This window comes from Oryzias latipes, chromosome 6, assembly GCF_002234675.1.
Source record: "Oryzias latipes chromosome 6, ASM223467v1".
NCBI lineage: Eukaryota > Metazoa > Chordata > Actinopteri > Beloniformes > Adrianichthyidae > Oryzias > Oryzias latipes.
In genome coordinates, this window is record NC_019864.2 from 11,714,211 (window position 1) to 11,737,798 (window position 23,588).

At 39.5% G+C, this 23,588-nt stretch overlaps 1 protein-coding gene across 3 annotated transcripts in view; it reads right to left on the reverse strand.

Moving 5' to 3' along the window:
- Positions 1-858: 858 nt before the first annotated feature.
- LOC101167452 (DENN domain-containing protein 2A) overlaps positions 859-23,588 on the reverse strand; it is a 45,638-nt gene continuing 22,908 nt past the window's right edge. For all 3 annotated transcript variants that reach the window (XM_020703849.1, XM_011475899.3, XM_020703848.2), the window contains 18 exons: positions 22,534-23,553; positions 16,688-16,815; positions 15,458-15,570; positions 15,183-15,380; positions 14,893-14,986; positions 12,457-12,501; positions 12,146-12,327; positions 10,661-10,770; positions 9,999-10,068; positions 9,774-9,851; positions 6,782-6,922; positions 6,539-6,687; positions 4,410-4,587; positions 4,260-4,301; positions 4,024-4,129; positions 3,113-3,394; positions 1,632-1,718; positions 859-1,540 (listed from right to left, as the gene is read on the reverse strand). In XM_020703849.1, the coding sequence (XP_020559508.1) occupies positions 1,509-1,540; positions 1,632-1,718; positions 3,113-3,394; positions 4,024-4,129; positions 4,260-4,301; positions 4,410-4,587; positions 6,539-6,687; positions 6,782-6,922; positions 9,774-9,851; positions 9,999-10,068; positions 10,661-10,770; positions 12,146-12,327; positions 12,457-12,501; positions 14,893-14,986; positions 15,183-15,380; positions 15,458-15,570; positions 16,688-16,815; positions 22,534-23,553 (3,055 nt within the window). In that variant the 3' untranslated portion in view covers positions 859-1,508. The remainder of the gene's footprint in view (positions 1,541-1,631; positions 1,719-3,112; positions 3,395-4,023; positions 4,130-4,259; positions 4,302-4,409; positions 4,588-6,538; positions 6,688-6,781; positions 6,923-9,773; positions 9,852-9,998; positions 10,069-10,660; positions 10,771-12,145; positions 12,328-12,456; positions 12,502-14,892; positions 14,987-15,182; positions 15,381-15,457; positions 15,571-16,687; positions 16,816-22,533; positions 23,554-23,588) is intronic.

Genomic DNA, 23,588 nt, shown 5'->3' on the forward strand with positions numbered 1-23,588 from the left:
TGATTAAAATACATGATTTAAAAAATATATTAAAGTTTCCCTTAAAAACAGAATTAAACAACATTCAATTTAGCAAAGTTGGTGATTTAAGTCACTTTTTTGGCTAAATAGTTTTCCTCACATTTTTGACAAAGTTGACAGAAATTTTGTGTTTTCCCTCAAACTTGTATGTTCTCCCCTGCAGATAAAGGCGATGCACTAAAACTGGACTTGTTGCTCTAGTCAGTGACGTGTGGGAGGTGGAAGCTCAGAGGTGACCGGAAAGTTTGGACTACTAAGCAACAGGAGCATGCGTTTAGCGCCAGAGACCTCTAGTGGAATATGTGGGTATTGCAAGGACATTTTTATCACTTAACATCATTTTTTCTCCCTTTTTGTTTCAATCGAAAGCCAAGTTTGAATAAAAATACGTCAAATACAACATTGTTGCACTAAAAAAAGCAGTCTTTATTTCTCTAAATAGGCCTATGAATAAAGTTAGAATCAGGATGTAAATGTTGATGTCTTCTTAGGTCAGGGGTCTGTAACCTAAAGGTTCTGGAGCCACATGCAGCACTGTTATCATTAGATTGTGGCTCTCTGGCTTAAATAAAATATAAATAAACCCCAGTCTCAAGTCTATATTCACTTACTAAAAGCAAAACAAATGCAGATTTTTCTGAAGTTTTTTGCCTCTGGTTTTGATCCCAGACACACACCTTTTCTATGTGATCTGCAACAAAATCTACATTAAATTTAGCACTTTTTGTTTTGCACCAAACCATTTATAGAAATGTTGTTGCTTTAAATCTCTCCCTTGACTTTATTCTACACAATATGACCTAAATATGATGTATTAAAAATAAAGAGTTGGAGTCATTTTTATGTTCAAATCACTTTATTTAAAACGTTTTACTGCCTTTAAATCCATTTTAAGGCACCCTTACTCATGTCTGTAGATAAACAATATTTTAAGCTACACGCCTTCTTTCATTTTGGTCACATAACCTCCCCTGAAACCCGAGGAAGAGACATGTATTCAGGTTGAAAATAAAAAATAACATAAAATATTTCAAACAGTGTTACATATACTTTATAACCCCACATGGACTACAAATAACCTGTTCTAAAACTCTGTTAAATAAAGTTTTTTTCTTCCAACTAGAATAAAACAAGACACTCCTTTCATTAAAAGGAGGAGATTAACTTTGTCTAGACAGTAATATACATTAACTCACAAGCCTCCTGTGGAGGAAGGTTCACTATGAAAGCATCATCATGAAAAAGGTGGAATTGATAGAAAGTTTAGCAAGACACTGGATTATCTGGTTTATTAGAGACAGAAAAGCCTTTTCACTGGGATGTACAGTGATACACTGTAGAGACTGAGGTGTCTGCAATAACATCTTCACGTGTTGGTATAACAAATCTAATGAAATGGTTGGTTGGGCTCCCCAGATATTTATGTTAAATGTTCACATCCCATCATCCTCCACGCTTTCATCCTGCCTGGGATGATGATCCAAGTCTCATTTCTTGGAAAGGAACTTCATCTTGTTTCCTGGAAAAAGCAAAAGAATGTACCTCTAATTATAAAATATGACATATATGATTTTAATCGGATTATTCCAGAGTTTTAAAGTGAACCTCACCCAGGCCTTTAAGAAACTTGTTCACTCCTCTTTGCTCGCTGCCAGGAAGTGAATCCAAGTATTCCTGTGCTCGAATCTCAAAAAGCCCTGGACACAAGGTCAGAGGTCTTAATGCATCTGTGAACTCCAGTCGATGATGTCATGTAACCCTTGTGCTATCCTAGACACTTTACCGTTGGGAATTGGGTCATCTAGACCCACTAGACAGTGTGCTGAACCTTTTTTCTTCAATGATTTGTGATCTTCAGTGGTGTCCATGAATTTCATGAAATCTTTCCACCTTTATCCACCTTTGTCATGGTAGGGAGAACACGTCAATGTAAGGGTGGGGTCATCTAAGATAGCACAAGGGTTAACTGGAGCTCAGTTCATTCCAACAATTGCCTTCTTTATTCAGAGATCCCACCTTCTATAAAGGCAAGAAGAGAACTGCAACAAACATTCCTTTTTTTCCATTTTAAAAGCATTTACAACCACATGTATACCAAAAAACTTCTGTTTTTTGTATAATATTTCCGAAGCAAAGCTCTAAATTAAGATGACAGGATAAAAGCTTTGAATGCTACATGTTAAATAATAAATACATCATGTGCATCAAACAAAACAAATGAACTAAAACTTTGAAAAAATAATTTTGGAATTTGTACCTTTGAGCCCTGGACATAAATAAATGGGTTATTTTGTGCACACAAATAAGCATTTTGTGGGCACATTTGAGTATTGTGGTATTTGAGTACACAAATGAGTACTTTATCTGCATTTTGTGGCCACAAGTTAGTAATTTGTAGGCACAAATTGGCGTTGAGTGTGCACAAATGTGGCATTTTATGGGCACAAAATAGTATTTTATGTGCAGAAATTAGTATGTTGTGTACACAAATTAGCAGTTTGTGTACACAAAAATTTGTATTTTGTGAGCACATCTTATAGCTATTAAATGACATTTTGTGGCAATAAATTATCATTTTATGTGCAAAAATTACTAATTAGTGGCAAAAATATTGCATTTTATAGGCACCAATTAGTATTGTATGTGCATAAATTAACATTTTGTGTGCAAAGATTTGCATTTATTGTGCACAAAAGAGTATCTTGTGAGCACATATTAACAATTTTTAGCATCTTGTGGGAACAATTTAGTGTTTTGTTAGCAAAAATTAGCATTTATTAGTTTTTTGGCCCAAATTAACAGTTTGAGTACATAGTATTTTGTGGATACAAGAGCATTTTGTGCACAAATAATCTATTTTTTGCTCACAAATTAGCCTTTTGTGTGCACAAATTAGTTGTAGGAGTTGAAGAAGGAATCATTGAGTGCATAGCATGATGGTTTTTTCTTTGGTAACTTCTTGGACAAGGCTTTGTCACAGTGCAAAATACTGAAAACATTAAGTTGTGCACACAAAATGTTTATTTGAGGTAAAAAAAAAATTTATGAGTGCAGAAATGGTATCTGCTTCAGTGCCTTCCAATGTCAGTACCTTTGAGGCCCTGTCTGCGCAGCTCCCTCTCCTGCATGAAGCCGGTAAACATCTGAGTCTCCATGAAAACCTCCAGAAAGCGCCGTAAGCTCTTGGAAGTGACCGCTTTACGAAAGGCCTCCCGCTGAAAGGATGAGGGGGAGGAAGAAGTGGGGCTGGGTGTGGTGGCAGAGGAGACGGACTCGTCCTCACGCTCAGGTCCGCTCATAAAGAGGGAATAGTGACCCACCATCTCCACGAAGAACCGCACAAAGGCCTCTGACACCACAGTGCTGAGGGAGTCTGAAGGAGGAGAAGAAAAAATACCAAAAATATGACAGAAGTAAAATAAAATGCAATTCACTTCTTTTAGAAGTTTACATTCAGAACACTTAAAAATCAACTTTCAACCATACATTTTTGCAGAAAGGTCTCGTTTTATGATCTTATGCAATATTTTGTTTTATAAAAAGCTTGTGTTTTATATTATACAACCTTTATTGATTTGTTTTAACTGAACAACATAAAAGCAAGCCCTGATGTTCAAAGTTTTTACTTTTGTACTTTTTCTGTCCTAAAGCATCTTTAAGAAGAAAAACTTTAGGCAAGATCAAACAACGCCAGACTAGATGTAGGCAAGGGCCAGGACCCCCCCCCCAACAGGATGGCCCACAAAATAATAATTAAAGTATTATTAAATAAAGAAGTAAAAATGACCCAAAAAAACTCACAAGACCAGACACAAGCAAAAAAATCTAATAATAAAAAAATTAAAAAACAAAAAAAGTGTAAGGATGCTCGGGCAGTAAGATAGACAAAAGGAGAAAAGAAAGATAAATGCAGCATCAACAGGGCACTAACCAGTGACCTGCTTGTGCCCGTCCCAAGCCCGGTAAATGCAGAAGGTAGTATTAATGAAGGAGAAGAATCACCATTGAGCAGATCTCCCTTCTCGCTAGCCAGCTCCCTCCTCTTCTCCAGGACCTGCTCCAGAGCCGCCTGCAGCTTGTGAGGAAGAATGGAGTCCTCATCATCCAGCTGTAAAAACAAAACGTTAGCAACACAAATATAGCGTTCAACGGGTCATAAACATGTCAAATACACCTGAAATCTAAGTCTGTAAATGAAGCGTGTGGCTTATTTGTTTTAAAAACAAGAGAACTACCACCTGACGTAGGAAGCGACTGCTGCCAAGGTCAACGACCAGGACCTGAAAGCAGGGAAAGTGATGTCATTTCCTGAAGCCATTGTTCCGCACAGGAAGTGTCCAGAATCAAGGGCACCACAGGCGCAAACAAGGAAAAAAAAAGGCTCTTACTTCTTCAACGGGCATCTCTTTGAGCCGAGGGAGAGAACTGGAGAGGAGGCCGACGATGAAGGGGGTTGGCGTGCAGACGATGTCCAACATGGAGGCCGGCAGCACGGGGATGTATGTGTGCTGCCAGGTGAAGGGGTAGAGCAAAGCCACAATTGCATGACAGCACTGAGACAAAGTGCTGTGAAAAAAGAAAAAGAACCAGTCCAATTAGCAAAGTAGAGTCTTGTGAATCTTTGAATCCTTAAAAACTGGATGAAACATAATGTTCTTTTAGCAGCATCACAAGATAAGTTTAACTGGACTTCTTTAGGGAGCTGGATTACCCATCAACCATCTGTGTTTTGCTTTCCTCTCAGATAAAAGGAGAAGAGTTGATTTGGACCATCCAATCTAATGCCTGGTTGATAGAATACTATGTATTGTAACATCAGAATAAGCAAATAAGTGCAGCTAGGGATATCTATATATATAAAAGGCTAAGCTAGCTAGCGGCTAATATTTACAATGAAAACATTGTAACATATCATAGGTCCTAAAATACTTATTCACCATATGCAGAGGCAATAAATACGTTTTTTAAATGTTAAAGTGATGCTGACAAATTAACCAAAAACAGAAGATTAGTCAAGCAAATTAATGCCAAAACGACTAAAGTATAACTTCTCCACAACTCTTTCTTCTTTAACAGTAGACTGATCACTGTAGGGGTGTAACAATTTAAATAGAATTAATAAAGGAATCCATTTATATCCCTATAATCCAACCAGATCGATCTGTTGAAGGTGAGTTGTCGATCGCATCAACCTAAACCATTATAAAATCCTTTCAAAATAAAAGAAATAACTAGTGGAAACTACCATTTGAGACATGGTAGGTTTATTTTAGTATAATGTAAAAACGACCAAGTGCATCTGGGAAACTTCACCTGCACTGTTCAGTACCCAGTTCAGTGGTGGTGGTATGGGGGGGGGGGGGGGGGGGGGGGGCACTCTTCCTAAATCTTCTGCCCGACCCCCCATATTAAATGTTCTAGCTCCGCTCCCGACCAAGGAATTTATCTGAGTCAGACTGGTTACATTTTTAATTGACTTGACAGTAGTGATTCTGATCAAATCGGATTGTCTAATATAAGATTTAGAGTAAACCTATATTGTTCGTGTGAGCTCAGTCCATAATCTTTTATTACATTTTGTAATACTACCATCACTAATAATATATATTGTGCACAATTGCATAAACAATTAGGATATTTTTTTTGTGTAATTGGAAATAAATTCAGGCATGAAGGGGTTAAAAAAGAACAAACTCATTCTGAAATCACTGAACCATCAGGAAAAAAAGGAAAATCTTTACAAAAACCAGTTTCTTCAAGCTTTGAAAGAAAAGTGTGATTTTTTTCCACAAGATGGTGCTATTTTTATTCAAAAACCTCCCGCTTAACGTCACACCAGAACTTTACTGACCTTTTGTGAACATGTGAACTTACTGTAAAACCCCTTTGGGGATGTATAAAGTGTATTTGAATACCTTTTATGAAAAACAAACAAAAACTGAAATTATTGTGTCAGAGAAGCACATTTCGAAAGTTCCTGCTTAGCCTCTGATAACAGTAAATCCATTGAATGTTTTTTTTAAGGTAGAATTTGTGGAGGAACTCTGAACTTTTCCCAATATACAATTTCAAATTAGTCCTTGCAGGGAATTAACTGAAAAGTAACAATACTGACAAATAAACAGACCCTATACACATCAGGGATTCTGTGGATGCAGTACCTCAGTTCTGCACATGTGGCAGTTCTGGAGTTATCCTTTGGAGCCGCTTTTCTGGCGGCTGTGACAGTTTTCCAGAAAAGAACTGGCTGTTCCCATAGTGAGTGTATAAGACGGCTGCATTCCTTCCCGCACGCTTGGTCAGGATCTTCTTTTACTCAGTATAACTTAATATAATAAGATCTCAGTCTGAGCTTTAGTCTTTATGGAACAATACATGTTATATTTTCTACATTAAATGAATTGCAGAAACTGCAAAGACTTCACCTACTCTGAACAGGATGTATATAGCAAACTCAGCGACAGATCTTTAGGTTTCAAAAACGCTTTCTTCTCAAATGGCATCTTCCAACATTAACCTGAGTTTGTCAGCAGTGAAGATGACCCTGCGCTCCAGCAGCAGGGAGGCAAATATTCGGAGGAGGAGGCGGAGATTCAGTGAAGAGAAGAGACATTCAAAATCCACATGTTCCAGGCGCGAATCCGAGGGTCGACACAGTTCTATCACCTGCGGGTCAGAAGATGTGGAAACTCAGAAGAAATGGCTTTCAGAACACATTTGAGTTTAAACCTGGGAAGGAGACCCCAGGGCTTCTGCTCACCTCTGTGCCGCAGCCAGGTAGGAAGTTTTTGACTGATATGGTTCTCCCCGGAGCAGGAAAGGGAGCCTCCATAATGCCCCTCATGAAAGGCTGCACCAAAGCCGGAGAGATGGCCCTCCTTTTTTCCACTTCATCCAGGATCTGGAGAATAAGCATCCACAGTGGATTGTGTATACTGGTGATATTAACTTTGGGGTATTTGGGTTGTCAGTGGACTTCCTTCCTCAACAACAAAAAGCCCAATCTGGTTAAATCTCACCGCATTGGCGCACACAAAACAACACGAATAAATACTATTTAATAGCGATACTTGGTTAACACATGATCGTAAGTGTTATTGATTTCAAGATGATCAATCTCTATCCAGTTTTAAAAAAATTTTTTAAATAAATTAATTAAATATTTGGAAAAACGCTGGCGTTTTCACATTATTTTCAAAGGACGACTATATTTCCTAAGAATATTTCCTGGAAATCCTCTAACTTTACTTAAAAGCAGCTCAAAACTTCAAAATTAAAACTAGTCTGTCTGACAAACTCCAAGTTTGAGAAACCTGACACGTGTAACGTGTCTTCCCCTGCTCCCTATATAGTCATTCACTTCAGGGAGTACTGTCTAATGAACTCTGTGGTGAACTCCAAATGATGAAGATTTACGGCACAACGACATAACTCATTTGATTAATAATATAACATCAACTGCACAAAAGTAACTTTATAACTAACTAAATAGGATTAATACATATGTTTCATTAATGTGATGGTTATAACCCTTTTTAAGTATTTTTTCTAATAATTAATATGTTTTGTAATCCACCGTCTTTTATTATATATAAATCCCAAAGTGCTACACAGTCACATTCACCCATACACACACATATTGAGCTACTGATGCAGACTCTGCTGCCAAACACTCATGCCAATAACCACCAGGAGCGATGCAAGGTTCTTGCCCAAGGGCACTTTGGCCCATGAGCAGGCAGGGGTGGAACTGAGCCCACAATCTACCTGTCAGTGGTGGTGGGTTGGGTAGGTAGATGTAGGTAGGTAGGTAGCTACCTACCTACCTACCTACATCTACCTACCTACCTACCTACCTACCTACCTACCTACCTACCTACCTACACCTACCTACCTACCTACACCTACCTACCTACCTACCTACCTACCTACACCTACCTACCTACACCTACCTACACCTACCTACCTACCTACCTACCTACCTACACCTACCTACCTACACCTACCTACCTACCTACCTACCTACCTACCTACCTACCTACACCTACCTACCTACACCTACCTACCTACCTACCTACACCTACCTACCTACACCTACCTACCTACCTACCTACACCTACCTACCTACACCTACCTACGTACCTACCTACCTACCTACACCTACCTACCTACCTACACCTACCTACCTACCTACCTACCTACCTACACCTACCTACCTACCTACCTACCTACCTACACCTACCTACCTACCTACCTACCTACCTACCTACACCTACCTACCTACCTACACCTACCTACCTACCTACCTACCTACCTACACCTACCTACCTACCTACCTACCTACCTACACCTACCTACCTACCTACCTACCTACCTACCTACCTACACCTACCTACCTACCTACCTACCTACCTACACCTACCTACCTACCTACCTACCTACACCTACCTAAAAAAACATCCACCTACCTACGTAGGTAAGTGGATGTTTTTTTAATTAACCTCTATTTGAATCAGTAAAGCGTTCAATGATTAGTTCCTCACATGAACCCTAACTGCAGATAAATCAGGTTAAACTGCAACTGCAGGTTTTAAAGACACAAGGTGAATTTATCGTAAAAATTTGATTAAAAAAAATCATCCTAATTCACAGCATCACGATTTTGGTAAACTATGAGTCACGAAATCCAGGTCAAGCACAATGGCATCTCCTGTTTATGTCTCTTTTAGATGATTCAGAATGACTTCAGCATCTCTCCACATGGCTGCAAGCCAGTTCTTAAGATGAAATAATTGTAGGATTAGCCATGATGTTTCAATCAGCAGGAGGGAGTCGACTGAAAAAACCTGGAGGTAATTTGCCAACTTTCTTGGTAATGAGAGTGGATTACATGCCTCGTCAATGAGCCTCAAAAAGAAGTTCACCATTGTTATAATAGATAATTAGACTAAAATATTTAAAATGGAATACAAAGACATTGTCAATAGCCAACTTACATCAACAAATGGCATTGAGTTTTTTAGTCTCCTATAAGTTCAGGCCTCCTCCTCTGCTCTTATGAATCCAATACAGAGTTTTAAATACCAAGCAGGTTTGTTTCTCCACCATATTTAGGAGCTTTGCAGTTCTCTCTATACATTTTGGCCCCTTAACGACTATGGTAACACAACTGTTAAACCTGCTGAAGTCCACTCAGCATTTATTGGCTCCAGGAGTGGATAAGTGAAACCAGCTTCAGGTTAAAACTCCATTACAAAGACAAAAGAAAAAGCCTTTAGCACAACTAGGGTGGGTTAAGTCAATAGTCCACATTTACAAGTTGAGGATGTTGTTACTGATTAACAAAATGATTAATCCCTCTAGAAATGTTGTTTTCTATGCTCTTTCAGCAATAAAGTTAAGACACCAAACATAGCAAGGAGTCGGTATAAATAAGGATTCCTACCATCATATATGGAGCTAAAAACCTACATCTGCAACAAACAGCAAACAAGCTCAAAATGTAGATAAATCTTAAGTTCATTACAGGGAACCCGTTCCACAGTTGAAACCACATCAGCTGCATTTCAAATGGGATGTTTTGGAGCCAGGACTGGTGGCTCCAAGGGGGAGTTCTGCAGCTGCAAAGGGTGGTACTTTCAGCAAGGGCGAGGCAGCATGTAAGAGTGGTGCACAACGCCAAGCAATATAACACATTTTAGAAGCAAGTAATAGATTTGCATGTAAGTCTGTGGGAAAGTAGCCACACCTACCTTTGAGAAGAGGTCGAAGCATCCGAGTCGACTGACGATACAGTAGACCTCTGGGAGCCTTCGGCCCTTACCGCTGGGCTGTTAACAGCAAAGAGAAATTAATAGGAAGGAATATAATTTCCATATATTGCTTTGCTAGGATCAGAAAAGTTACTCAAATTCGTATTTAAAGTCAGGTGAAGAAACATTGAAAGAATCAGAGGTGGTAATATTTTTAAAGCACACCAGCAAACGACGACAGTATCCAAACCGCCTGCTTCCATCTTCACCAGTCAAGACGAAAGAAAATGTTTCACTGTAAAGAAGAAATAAAGAGACAGAGTAAGAGAAAATAAAGGAAAAAGGTTATTTAAAATAGAATAAAGTAAAATACTTTGCAATTTAACAGTCACCAAAGGGCCTCACTTTTTGGACTTCAAGTATTAAAAAAAATTCTGCCTTGAAGCACAGAAGATTTTAGAACCTGTTTGGTGTGCTGTCGGCAGACCCTGTGAAGGTGAACTTGGACAGCCTTTCATTCATCAAATGTTCTGCTTTGGGTAATTATTAAACACCCCTTCTTGGAACAAAAGGAAAACTGAGAAGATAGATTGAGCAACACAACCCTTTTTTAAACAGAAAACAAAGAGAGGTGACGTTCAAATGGCAGTGTTCAGTGCTGAATCTGATATCTCTCAAAGCATGGATTTGTCATTGTCTCCCCCCAGTAGTTAATGACAGACCAGTCCTGACAAACTGTTAGGTCATTTTCTTTAAGGCATTTCACTGCTGGGTGGCTATTATCCTCTAAAGATTCCTGAGTTTTCATCATTCAAGTGGGAAATTCCACTGTCCCTGTTTGTTAGACCTCTTGTTGGCCCCCTGGCAGCATTGAGGCTTGGACTGACCTGGGGAAGTTGTCGACAGGCGCCCAGTCTTTGGCATCAGGGAAGCAGAACTGTGGAATAACCTTCAGCTGGTCCTCAGTCTCTCGCATGAACTTAAAACTCCTTTCAAGCTGGACAGTGAGGTGACAGCATTTGAATCACTATTAGAAACTGAACAGTTGAGAGTGTGACATTTTTTTTTTGGATATAAAAAAAAAATTTTATGACACGTTTGCAGTGCATCATACGCCACTTTCGTGGCTGTGTTTATTTATAAAGAGAATGTCATTTTTAATGTCCATTTTTGCTGTTATTTAGGAATGTTGTTTTTGCTGCCACAGAAAAAGTGAATTTCCCCATCGTGGGATGGATACAATCATCTAACTAACTAACTAACTAACTAACTAACTAACTAACTAACTAACTAACTAACTAACTAACTAACTAACTAACTAACTAACTAACTAACTAACTAACTAACTAACTAACTAACTAACTAACTAACTAACTAACTAACTAACAATCTAAGTTTGAGCATTCTGTTCTTTAATCAATGCTTGACATGTACAGAACAAATTAGGAAAGTGAGCAAGAAATCTTGTAGGTACAAAAAACATTTTAAAATAATCCTCATTTGCATTCAAATAAAAATGTGTTTGACCAATCTATCTGTTTAAACCCCCGATGATTTGAAATGTAATAACTCAATGAAATTCTAGCTTTTCCTGATATGCTACCTGAAAGAAATGTCTTAAAACTTTATTAAGATGCTTAAGAAATTTGCTTTTGGCTGTGAAGGACAATAAATCTTTCCTAGAGGATCTTTACACTGGGCAGCAGTGGATGCAGTTTATTGTTTATGGAGAAAAACACCTATAAATGTTTGGTTTTAGCTACTTTATAACTTTATGACCAAAACTGAATTTAAAGCTGCATCTGTTACAAACTTGGCAAATATGGGAGGGTTTGAAGTGGGGAAGACGTTGTATACTTTAGACTGAAGATTTATTTAATGAAATAATCTTATCCATATAAAAGCAAAACCATTAAAAGAAATATGTACAATATTCCATAGTTTGTGGGTAAGTTCTGTATCAAAGATATTGGCAGCATTTGCTGTGGTTTCCACTCCAAACAAAGAAACAGCTCCACAGCAAACATCTGCTTGTATTCTAGTTTTTGTCATTCTAAGTTTCCAAGACTAAAAATAAGTTCTTCTGTCATTTCGTTGCTGTTTTTTCTACATATCCGCCTTTCTGTGCATGGAAACAATAGTTCAACAGAGCAATCAGATCTATCAATGGTGGAGGACCATCACTCACACTTAGACAATTGCTACAAACAGTACAAGATCAGCAAAAAAGGACAGTTCATAATGAATTTTAACATAAATAAAAATGATTAAATATAGAATGTGGTTAATATTAGCCTTGAAACAGCATGTGCTCATTAAGAGGAAACTATTAGTTATCTTATTAGTGACAGCCTCTGTCCTAGTGTTCCTACCTTTAAAGGAAACTGCTGAGTGACTTCTGGCAGATACGGGACTCCAGCCTTCGTCTTGTGGAGTGCAACAACGATGAAATACTCAAAGAGTTTTCTCTCCTGTAACTCCAAGAAATTCCTCTCTAATGTCCGGTGCCGGCCTGCCTGCATGGACTGGACCAAGACGAGCCGCTGACTGTGAGCTAAGACCAGTAAAAGATATTTTATTCCAATTCACATCACTGAACCTTAAGTCTGAAAACATGTGCAAAGGCACATATAATGCATATTGGACTTTGAAGATTCTTGTGTTTTAAGTTTCATGTTCTCACCTTTAAGCTTTTCTTCTGTGTCACTTTCTGACTCGCTGTTTTCATCTGTGAATAAATAAAAAAACAGAAAAAAGTAGAATATGACATCAAAGAAAAATCTACAATAAAAATGACATCTGTGACCACAAAAGTTCTCAAATCTGGGTCAGTTCCAAATGACCCATCGGTGTATATTTGTCCATACAATTAAGTTAAAAGATGCATCTAAAAATAGAAATTGTGCGCTTTTCAAATCCATCAGTCTCTGAGTAAGGCTGTAAATAAATGAAAAGACAACGCCACTAGATGTATGTACCCTAAAAGGAAAAAGTGCATTTTCAATAGAACATATAAAGGGGTTTCTCAAATTTCGCTAAAAAGTACAACAGAAACTTTAGCCAGTAAAGTTATTTAATAGAATTTTACTGTGTGGCCTTAATCTGGTCTTTTCTATGCTAAATACATTCACTGGCCTTTTTATTTGGCACATCTGTTCAACTGCTTGTTAACGCAAATTTCTAATCAGTCAATCACATGTCAGCAACTTAGCGCATTAAGGCATGTAGACATGGTCAAGACAATTTGCTGCAGTTTAAAAGCAGCATCAAAATGAAGCAGAAAGGCGATTGAAGTGGCTGGTTACTGCTGATCTAGTAACCAGTGAGTGGCAGTTCTGTGGGTGGAAATACTTTGATGATGTCAGAGGAGAATGGCCAGACTGGTTCCAGCTGATAGAAAGTCAACAGTAACTCAAATAACCACTGGTTACAACCGAGGTCTAAGAAGAGCATCTCTGAACACACAACACACCCAACCTTGAGGCAGATGGGCTACATCAGCATGAAGACCACACTGGGTGTCACTCCTTTCAGCTAAAAACAGGAAACTGAAGCTACAATTCACACAGGATCACCAAAACTGGACAATAGAAGATTGGAAAAACATTGTCTGGTCGGATGAGTCTCCATTTCTGCTGCAACATTCAGATGGTAGGGTCAGAATTTGGTGTCAACAACATGAAAGCAGGGATCAATCCTGCCTTGTATTTAATTCAGTTCAATTTTATTTCTATAGCCCAAAATCACAACAACAGTCATCTCAATGAGCTTTGTACCGGTAAACGTAAAATCGAAAGGATCATGAATACATAGAATTCAATAGGAAAATACAAAACTGAACTAACTAAACACACTAAACTAAACTGGGCAACCCTGCCCTTGGACCCTCGTTCATGGTAAGGAAAAACTCCTAAAAAAGCTGGGGGAAAAACTTGTATCAACAGTTCAGGCTTGTGTTGGTGGTGTAATGGTATGGGGGATATTTTCTTGGCATACTTTGGGCCCTTTAGTACCAACTGAGCATGGTTAGAACAACACAATGAGTTCACTGGACTCAAATGGTCTCCACAATCACCAGATCTCAACCCAATAGATCACCTTTGGGATGTGGTGGAACGGGAGATTGGAATCATGGATGTGGAACTGACAACTTTGGAGCAACAGCGTGATGATATTATGTCAGTATGGACCAAACTCTCAGAGGAATGTTACCAGTACCTTGTTGAATCGATGCCACCAAGGATTGAGGCAGTTCTGAAGGCAAAAGGGGGTCCAACCTAGGACTAGCAAGATGTACCAAATAAAGTGGGGTTCTGTCCTCTTTTCTCATCTACTTCTACCCTTCCTCTCCTCAATTTTTGATCATCATTTATCATTTAGTTTTCCATGCCTCTGTTTGGTGCAGTGCGATTCATGTATTGTCACTCTTTCCCTCTCCCCTCCTGGGGAGTGGGAGTGCTTCCAGACTCCAGTTGGCTCATCCGTGCTCCAGTTCCTGACCGAGTACCTCGTCTCTGCTCCTGCTCCTACACCTGGCTGTGGTTCCTGTCTCCGGCTCGACTCGCGCCCCTGACTGTCCCCCCAACTCCGGCTAGATGAAGATCGTCTGCTGGACTTTATATTTGTAGTTGTAGGGTTAGATAAGTTAATTCTTCACAATGAGTTCTGGTAAATCGCCTGTCCGTCCTGGGGGAGGATCCCTCCTTCATGTGGGCACCCCTGAGGTTTCTTCGTTTTTTCTGGAATCCGTTTTTTTAGGAGTTTTTCCTTACCGCGAAGGGGGGTCTAAGGGCAGGGATGCCAGTATAGCTTAGTCAGTTTGTTAGTTCATTTTAGTATTTTCCTATTGAACTCTTTCTATTCAAGATCCTTTTGAGTTCATGTTTTACTTTGAAGCCCATCGAGACAACTGTTGTTGTGATTTTGGGCTATACAAATAAAATTGAATTGAATTGAATTGAATTGAATTGAATTGAATTGAATTGAATTGAATTGAATTGAAAGTGGCGGGTGAGAGTACTTTATTAGATCTTTAGCTTTGAAAAAAATTCCACCACTGTCCAGTCTCATGGATTGACAGAAATAAGTGTGTTTTGGTAGTGGTTGTTTGTAGCCTCACCTCTCCCTGAGCTGGACTCTGCAGACTGAGAAACCTTCTTCATGTGCTTCTTGCCTCTGCGTGCCTCAAAGATGCCATTGATTCTCAGCACCATCTGAAGTCAAGGAGCAGTAACATTAATCTCCTGATTGCATCAAAGAAATTCCCACAAAAATCACTTCATTTTATTTTCACAGAGAGTTGCTTCAGTCACTCATCCTTTTGACTGCAGGAGGAGGGGACCAGCACTGAACCTCCTTCAATTAGTCATAAATCACCGGTTCTGGCAGGAGGCCTCCAGACCTTCATACCTTGGGGATCTTCCTCCGTCTGCGGTTGTGAGGATCTCCGGAGAGACAGGGAGTGTCGTCGGGGCTGCTGGGTGTAGACGGGGGGCTGATGCGGGAGGGGGAGGAGATGCCAGTGTCTCTGTTGGTTTTGCGAAGCTCACAGACTTTGAAGCTCCGTCGCTCTGAGTTTTGTCGGAAAAACCCCGACTTGCTGGAGAGCTGTTGAAGACGCAGGCATGGTAATGTACTTCAGAGCAGATCCAGAATACCTCTGTGTGACATTTGCAATTAGATACCTTAGTGGGAGTATCTGGGACAGAAGAGGAGAAGACAGGTGAAATGCATTTGCTCCCCAAGCAGCTACGCTCCAGCTCTATGTCTTCATAAGGGTTTTCTTTGGATGGTGGATCTGCAGACCATAAAACATCCAGTAAAAACCCATGAAATCTGTGGCAGCTGGGTTGCACAACAGCCCAAATAACGCACACTTTATAAAAGAGCACATGAGTACTCTTTCCATATCAGCTATGCTTGTTTGTCCAGATAATTTCAACTCCAGATGTGCCGAGAACATCTGCAAGAAGCAGTCCCAGCTCACGTTTCACTATGATAAGAGTGTCTGCAGCAACAAGCAACCCACCAAGTAAACCAGTTTTCCCACATTGTGTCATTTTCTCTAATTGTTTGCCTATATCTCCTCCCCAGCTCAATCAATCCGTCCGCCAGATGTGACCTGCAAATCCAAGCTTGGTTCCCCGCTCTTTCTCCGTGTGCTGTTTTCCACATTGCTGACTGATGAGACAGTCACGCTAACGTCTGCAGTGTTTCGTGTGCCGTCAGCCATTCACATGTGACAGTGCATTAGCCTTTCAAGTCTGTATTTAAGTTGTGGTGACAAGAACGTGAATAGTTGTGAATTTCAAACCGTTTTTTTAGAGATTTATGTGAGAAGAACACACCATCAATGTCTTCATTTTTATGTCACTGTCCTTACAATGTCTTTTTTTTTAGTCTGTTAAGTGAACAATGTCTCCATGTTCTTAGGGCTAAGGGAAAGAACAAAAGCTTTACATGTAGCTAAAATATGCCATGGAATCATTAAGGCACAGAGAGTTTATGTGGGAACATTCATGAAACACCAATGAATGCACACGTACAATAAAGTGCATCCACTGTACAATCACTGCAGCTGCCTCACACACCCCAGCCTCCTACACTGTGAACGCTGACAGTGCAGGGCTTGAGGTGGGGTTGGTAAAACACAGCAGACAATAAAGACGGGGCATATCGTAAGTTCCCTTAATGAAAATTTTAATGAAAAAACTTGTTTGTCTTCAACAACTCCGCTGAACTCTGAGACGCAGACAAAATGAGAAGTCCAAGAGTCAGGCAAAACCCGGCTGAAGAATCAAAGAGTCAAACCCAGGGTGCAGTTCCACTGAAGATCAACCAGTTCACAACCGAGTGTCAAACAACAGCTGGGACATGAATGCTCCAGGTTCTGAAACGAGATGGATGATACGTACCTTGAATGTCCTCATAGACATTCTCTTCTGATAAAGTGCATGCTAGGCCCAGTCTGGACTGAGCGTACCAGTCCACCTGGACGCTGTCTGAAGAGGACTGGAGCAAATCCTCGAACTCATAGGACTTTCTGCAGGAAAGAAAGCACAAAATTGGGCAAAAGTAGGGTACATTCCAGGGAGCTCATACATCAGAAATTAAATAATTTTTTTTTCTTCTGACCTCACAAATGGACATGGTCATGACAATTACAACTGGCCTGCAAAGAAACAGGAACAGCAAATGTAGAAATCATTTTTTTTCAAGTCTTTTAGCTTTAAAATCCCACTCGATCATCTTTTGATCTATTTTATGAGTGTTCCCAGTGGTCATTTATTGATCCTTTTGCAGTTTTTTATTAAGATCAAACAAACTCTGTCATTTCTTCTGCAAAGTTGCAGTGATTTATTCGAATTTCTCCTCTAAGTTGTGGGCAGAACTGTTGACTAAGCCCGCCCCCACTTCCTGTCACCCATTTGTATTCACACTCTCCCGCTTGCTACAGCCCCCCACACCCCCAACCTAACATTATTAGTCAGACAAAAATGACGAGCAATATCAGAGCTATTCTGCCGTACAGTTTAGATTCAGATTCCATCTCAGACAAGGAAAACAAAGACTTTCATCAGAATGGAGCAGAGAATTTGAATTTGAAATAACAAATACCCAGAAATCCAATTTAAAACTGAATTTTCTTTATAATTGTTCTCCATCATAAGAAAAATCCCACAAAAACATGTTAAAAAAAACACTATTTTCATTCAGTTTCACCAAATTTAAAGGGTAGGGACTAAAGTGAATGATTGCCTGTCCAGAAAGGCTTATCAGAGCATAATTTGAGCAGAAGAAGACCTCCACATATGGTCTGGAATGTAACTGATCCAGTTCAGGCCGCTGGAGAAAGCGAACAATAGATGTGCTCCAATAATGCAATGTTCACATTTTTCTGTTTTCCCCACTGAGCACTTTATTTAGAGCAACCATTTGAATCTGAGTATGACTGAGAAGTGAACATTCCAGCAAGCTAACTGTTCGTGGCTTATGTAGGGATTCACAAACTGGATTGAATTTCACATTTAAAAATTTAGCTAATTTAAAAGCCCAAATCCAAATGAGCGGAAAATAAAAAACATTTGTGCTTGCCAAGGCTCTTACACAAGAACTTGTTATTTTGAAAAGACGTGCAAAAGCTGGAATAAACTATTTTTTACGTTTCAAAACCCAGAATAAGCTGACGTGCACATTCCTGGGATCTAACCATGGAGCTGATTTAATGGGATATTTAGAAACAGGATGAGGTCACCAGTGCCTTTGATTTACAGCATATGAGGGAAAACGTTTTGTTGCCACGGAAACAATTATAGACAAGAAAGATGGAGCTAAAGGTGATTGCTGTTCTTATTTTTTACATTATTGCTGATCTTTGTTAAATGATTTCCAGTACATGATTCACAATCTACCAATTTGGAAAAAAGTTGAACCTCAACATCAAACCGAAAAGTAAAAATATCACAGGATTCTTACATTTATTATTATTTAATCACGAACGACGTAAACAATAAAAAGAAGTGCCACATTGTGTTTTCCCTGCAAATCCAGAAAAGGGAATTGTTTGTCGTGAACTACCTGTGTCTCTTTCTGGTCTTACTAAGTGTTGCAGATATGAAAACACAAACAATTTAAAACTCCGCTGAACTTTTCCTGAAAAGAGATGGATCTTGCCTCCTAAAATCAAAGACAAACACCACCATCCACGTCGGTCTGAACAACAGATCCGAGGCAGAACCCACTAAATTCCTTTCTGGGTCACAGGGCTGCTGGAGCCTATCCCATCAGCTTTTAGGTGAAGGGGGGGGTTACTGTACACCCTGGGCAGGTTACCAGTCCATTGCAGGATTAACATTGTTTACAACTTAGTGTAAGGTGTGAGCATCGATGCTTGAGTGCATTAACATTCTTAACTCAACTTTCTTCCATTTAAAATGAAGAATATAATGCATCATCCTGAGAGAAAGTGTGTAAAAATGTTTTGGGACTTCTTAAGTGGGAAGCAGCACCTGAATGCCACTTCCCTTTTTAATCAATATAAAAATACTAAGTACATGATTAGTTTCTTAGAACCCCAATTTAAGGAAAACCCAAATGCAGGGAAAGCTGAGTTTTTTTTAAAAATTCAAGTCAAAATTAAAAGACTTAATTATAACTAGAATCAGTATTTACAATTACAAAATAAAGAATGTCAAAAACAAATACATTTGGTTTTAAATGGCAGTTTGACAAAACAAATTAACAATTAACTGAATCATATACGGTTTATTCAATCAATTTTTACATTTGTGATTTGAATACATTCAATAGTTTGATAGCAATACCACATGTATGTTTCTTCTTCTTTTTCTTTTTTTTAAAAGATTTTGGAAATTATTATGCCTTGTGGAAAAAGATTTTCTTTTAATCATTTCCAGTTTAACCCTTAGCCACGGATGCAAACATGCATCAAACCCCTTTAGCATCTACTTGAAATCAAAAACATAAGAAACAAATTCAGGTGTAAAGTTGTTCTTTAAGTCTTCCACAACTTAATATCATGAACCTAAATCATTTGAAAGATGTTCTATCAGCTAAAATTCTTTCCTGTTCTGATTTTTTTTTTTTTTACCATTTATCACCCATTTTCCTAAAACAATAATTTAAATTATAACGATTAAACAATTGAAAATTAAATCAATTTCTTAAGGAATAAAAGTGTACTTTTTCTTAAGTTTCATGTTTAATTTCTGCTGTGAACATAAAATCTGATTTAACATATTTTAGTTTCACTTCATCAAAATTGTTTTAGATAGTCTAACAAATGCAACAAATAATTTTGAAAGAAAGAAACTAAAAGGCCATTTCCAAACATTCTAAAAACAATAATTGCAAACATGAACATAGAGCTGTGACGGTGTGGGATTTTTGAACCAGCAGGGGGCGCGTGTCGCGGTTAACCGCAGCCCCCCGCCCCAAAAGAATAAACACAAAATTCCTCAGCGGCCGCGTCAGAAATAAATACAAGTACAACGCAGTATTCTTTATTAAAAAATAACAGTAACAGCTAACTACTACCTATCTAACTAATGAACTAACTATGTAGGTGTTGTAGAATGACTATGTGTGTCAGCGCTGTGTGTGTAGGAGGAAGGAGCGCACACAATTGTGTTGGGGGTGCGTGTTGATTCTTCTGCAGCGGACCACTCTCGAGCCTCAAGCAAGGCTTCACCTGCGCTCTCTGGTACAGACATCTTCTCAGAATATTATATATTGCCCAGTAATAAACAAGACTGCAGACACTTTGTCACCTTTCCAGTAGCCGTGAAGCCTGACACCCATGAAGAACGCGGGGTAGGAGGCTCCGTATAGACACGTAACGTTGCGCTGCACAAAATAGTTCCCAAACAAAACATATAGTGATATCCATCGCACTCTAACAGTGGACGTTCATCTTTGGTGTTACAGAGTGAAGGAGAACAGTAATAACCCCCCCCCCCCCCAAACATCCTCTGGCGGGCGGCCGTGTCGTGCACTTAAGAACGCACGCAGCTTGTAATGGAAATGAAAACAATGAAAATTAATAATTAGAACGCAGTAAATTTGTCGAATTTCCTGCGAGACGGAAACTTCTGTTGTAGAATGATGATGTGTGTGTGCTTCTGAAACCGCACAAGTGTGTGTGTGAGAAGAGGAAGCCGCGTGCCACGCGTGGCTCTAAGAGGGAGTGGGAGATGCGTGCAGCGCAAGAGGTGAGAGTGAAGGAGTGAAGGAGAACAGTGATAAAAGGTTTCCCCCAGAAACCCTTGAAGTCTGAACACAGGACTAGCAGAAAAGTAAATTATCAGTAAAGATGAATGTATTTAATGTGTTTATTATAGTTCCAATCACGCACCATATGCAGAACTTTCAACAACAACAAAAAACTTTAAAAAAAAATAAAAGTGCGGTGTTGCGGTTATGCGGTGATGAGGTCACACCCCTACATAAACAGCCCATAAACGTCAAGAATTGTCAACAGTTTTTTACGTTTATGGGTACAAATAAAAAATAGTGTTTTGGAATAATCTGCATAGAGGAATTTGTTTACTTTACTTTTCTCACTTTAGTTAATTCCTTGAAACCTGGATTTATTTCCAGCTATGAACAAAAAATCACTTATGTTTTTGCTTTCAATTAGCTGCAAAATTAAGGTAATTTAGGAGCAGAAGAAGCATCAAAACATCAATATGCATCTAGGGGTTAAACGCAGCCCAAGATTTAATCGGAAGAAAAAAACCAACAAACCCCAGAGAAAGAGAAGAATAGAGGGGGATGTGTGACCTTATCAAAGTATTACAGCCAAGTGGACTTGGTTTATTTTTTTACCCACTACTTCAATAGAATCAATCTGGATGAATGAGAATCGACACAAGTATTTTTTCTGCTCTCCGAAAAGGGCTGGGAAGTGACTGGCTGCTTATGATGCTGATGTTAGTGGAAGGAGGTGACAGTCAATACTGCCATGGCAACAACGTCCTTATACACAAAGATCAAACAGTTATTCTGTCCTGGTTTTGATAACAGAAACAAATAAATCTGTTCTTATTGTTTGGCCCTCAAGGCTCTGAAGGTCAAGTAGCCGCATGTTGTTGCCACATGTTGACAACGGCTCATAACGCAATTTAGTCAATCACAATCAAGAAATCTTAGAGACAGTTTTTAGAAAGCGATGGGGGCCACTAATCTTTTTTTTTTTTAGTAAAGGAGCATGCAACCAAGTCACATATTGAACGGACTTTGGACATGCATGATCTACAGTATGGTCTCATTCTGAGAACATCTTGGCTGAATGCAAATTGCTTCCCTTCCCCTCTGGCTCCTCTCTATTGCCCCATTTGTGGGGTCATTGGGAGCTGTGGTGGTGTCTGAAAGGCATTTCTTCACATGGGTTTTCTCTGAAGCACTGAAGTTTACATTTAAATGTAAACATTGAGTTCTTGTTCAAGCATGACTTTTTAAAGTTACAAAACCGATGTTGTAATGTGTTTTCTGAGTTGCGCAGCTGCGTGCTAACGTAGATCACTGGCGACTATTGATGGCGTCATAAAGTGATAGTAGCGTCCGAATTTAAAGAAACAATTTTTACATTTTCCTCCGCTTGGAGGGATAAATGTAGGGATATTGGAGAAGTAGGGAAGCATATCAGATTCAACCTTTGTCTCTCTGAATGAAGGATCTTGAGTTCCAGGGGAAGGTAAACCATGAAGAACATTGTTAAACATGCACCCAATGAATATATTTAACCCAAGACAAGGCCATCTTTTCGGTGGGGATTTTAGACTTCAGGAGAAGCTCATTTCTGATTTTCACATAGAAAAAAATATCCCTTCACTGCTGCATAAGTCATGCTCAAAGCATCATGGAAAACAAGCAGCAACACACTGATAACATCCAGCCTGAAAGATTTTGAGTTGATGAGGAAACAAGTGAAAACCTGTTTAAAGGAGAAGGAAGAAGATTTTCATTACAGTGTCTGCAAAATGCATAGAAATGTAATATTAGAGGAGTTATGAGAAATCAAAAAACAACTTTGATTTTCTTTCTAATAGCCTTGCCTTATGTGGAGGATATTGATGTGAGAAAATGTTCCAAAAATACAGGTTATTGCTGCCGCAATAAGGAAATTTCCCCATCGTGGGACTAATAAAGGAATATCTTATCTTATCTTAATATATGTACATACTGGTAAAGATGCTGGTATTTCTGGGTGTGTGAAATGTTTTTTCCAATATTTACTTACCTGTTATTACTGTTCCGGGATTTGTCAACCCAAGGTCTCTTGCAGACTCCTGGGGGAGGACAGGTGGGTAAAGGCGGAGGGGGAATGGCGGGTAAAGGGGGCAAGTTCCTTTTCCCCTTCGCGTGGTAAAATCCTGATGTTGTGGTTGGTGGTGCGTGATGCTGAAAGGTCCTTTGAGGTTTAGGTAAAGGGTTTATAGATGGAGCTCCGGGCTCACTGTATACGTTCTCTGCATTGCCTTCTCTTCTCCTCCGTGACCCACCTTGCTGAACCGTGTCGAAAGTCCCAAAAATGGGTTCATTGATTCTCTTTTCTGTGTCCTCCAGCTCCTCCTTTAAAGGAGGACAGAAGTAATTCCCTGGAAATGCCAGCGAGGATTTGACGGGAACTTCCTTTGTTGCCTTTTCCAGTTTCTTCACATGAGTCAAAACTGTTGTCTTTTCTTGTTCAGTGGGCTTGGAAGAGTGACGTCCCTTCTCAATCATTACTTCTTTCTTTTTGATTGTTGGACTCTCTGGAGATTTGGGTCTAAAATCTCCCAGTTTTCCAACATTCTCTTTTCCTGAGTCTTGCCTGTCCCAGGAGACAAACCTCTTGTTTTCAGTTCTTTGGACCTCTGAACTTTTAGGTTCCCTTTTCCTCAAAGCGTCAACATCCTTCTGCATTGAAGCTAGTGGGCACATCCCAGTTGGACTCAGATTGGGCTCCTTTTTGCCCTCCCACTGCGATATCTTATCGCGAATGCTGGCACTCTTGGATCCTGCTGAGCTCTTGTTGCAGCAGAGTCCGTTTTCTATGTTGGGAGTCCGTGGATCCGTGGTAGTTGTGGCTCTTCTGTGAGCCAGCATGGTGCCAGGGGGACCAGGGCTCTCCCTCAGGCTGAGCAGAGGGGCAATTGGATGCTTGATGGCAACAGCAGTCCGGCTCCCGTCTTTTTCCCCCCGTAACCCACACACCTCCGGAGGCTGGGGCACCACAGATGACGGAGCTTTCCCAACGTTTAGGCCGCAGCACTGGATCCTTAATAGGAAGCAGAAAAATATATTTTTAATCAA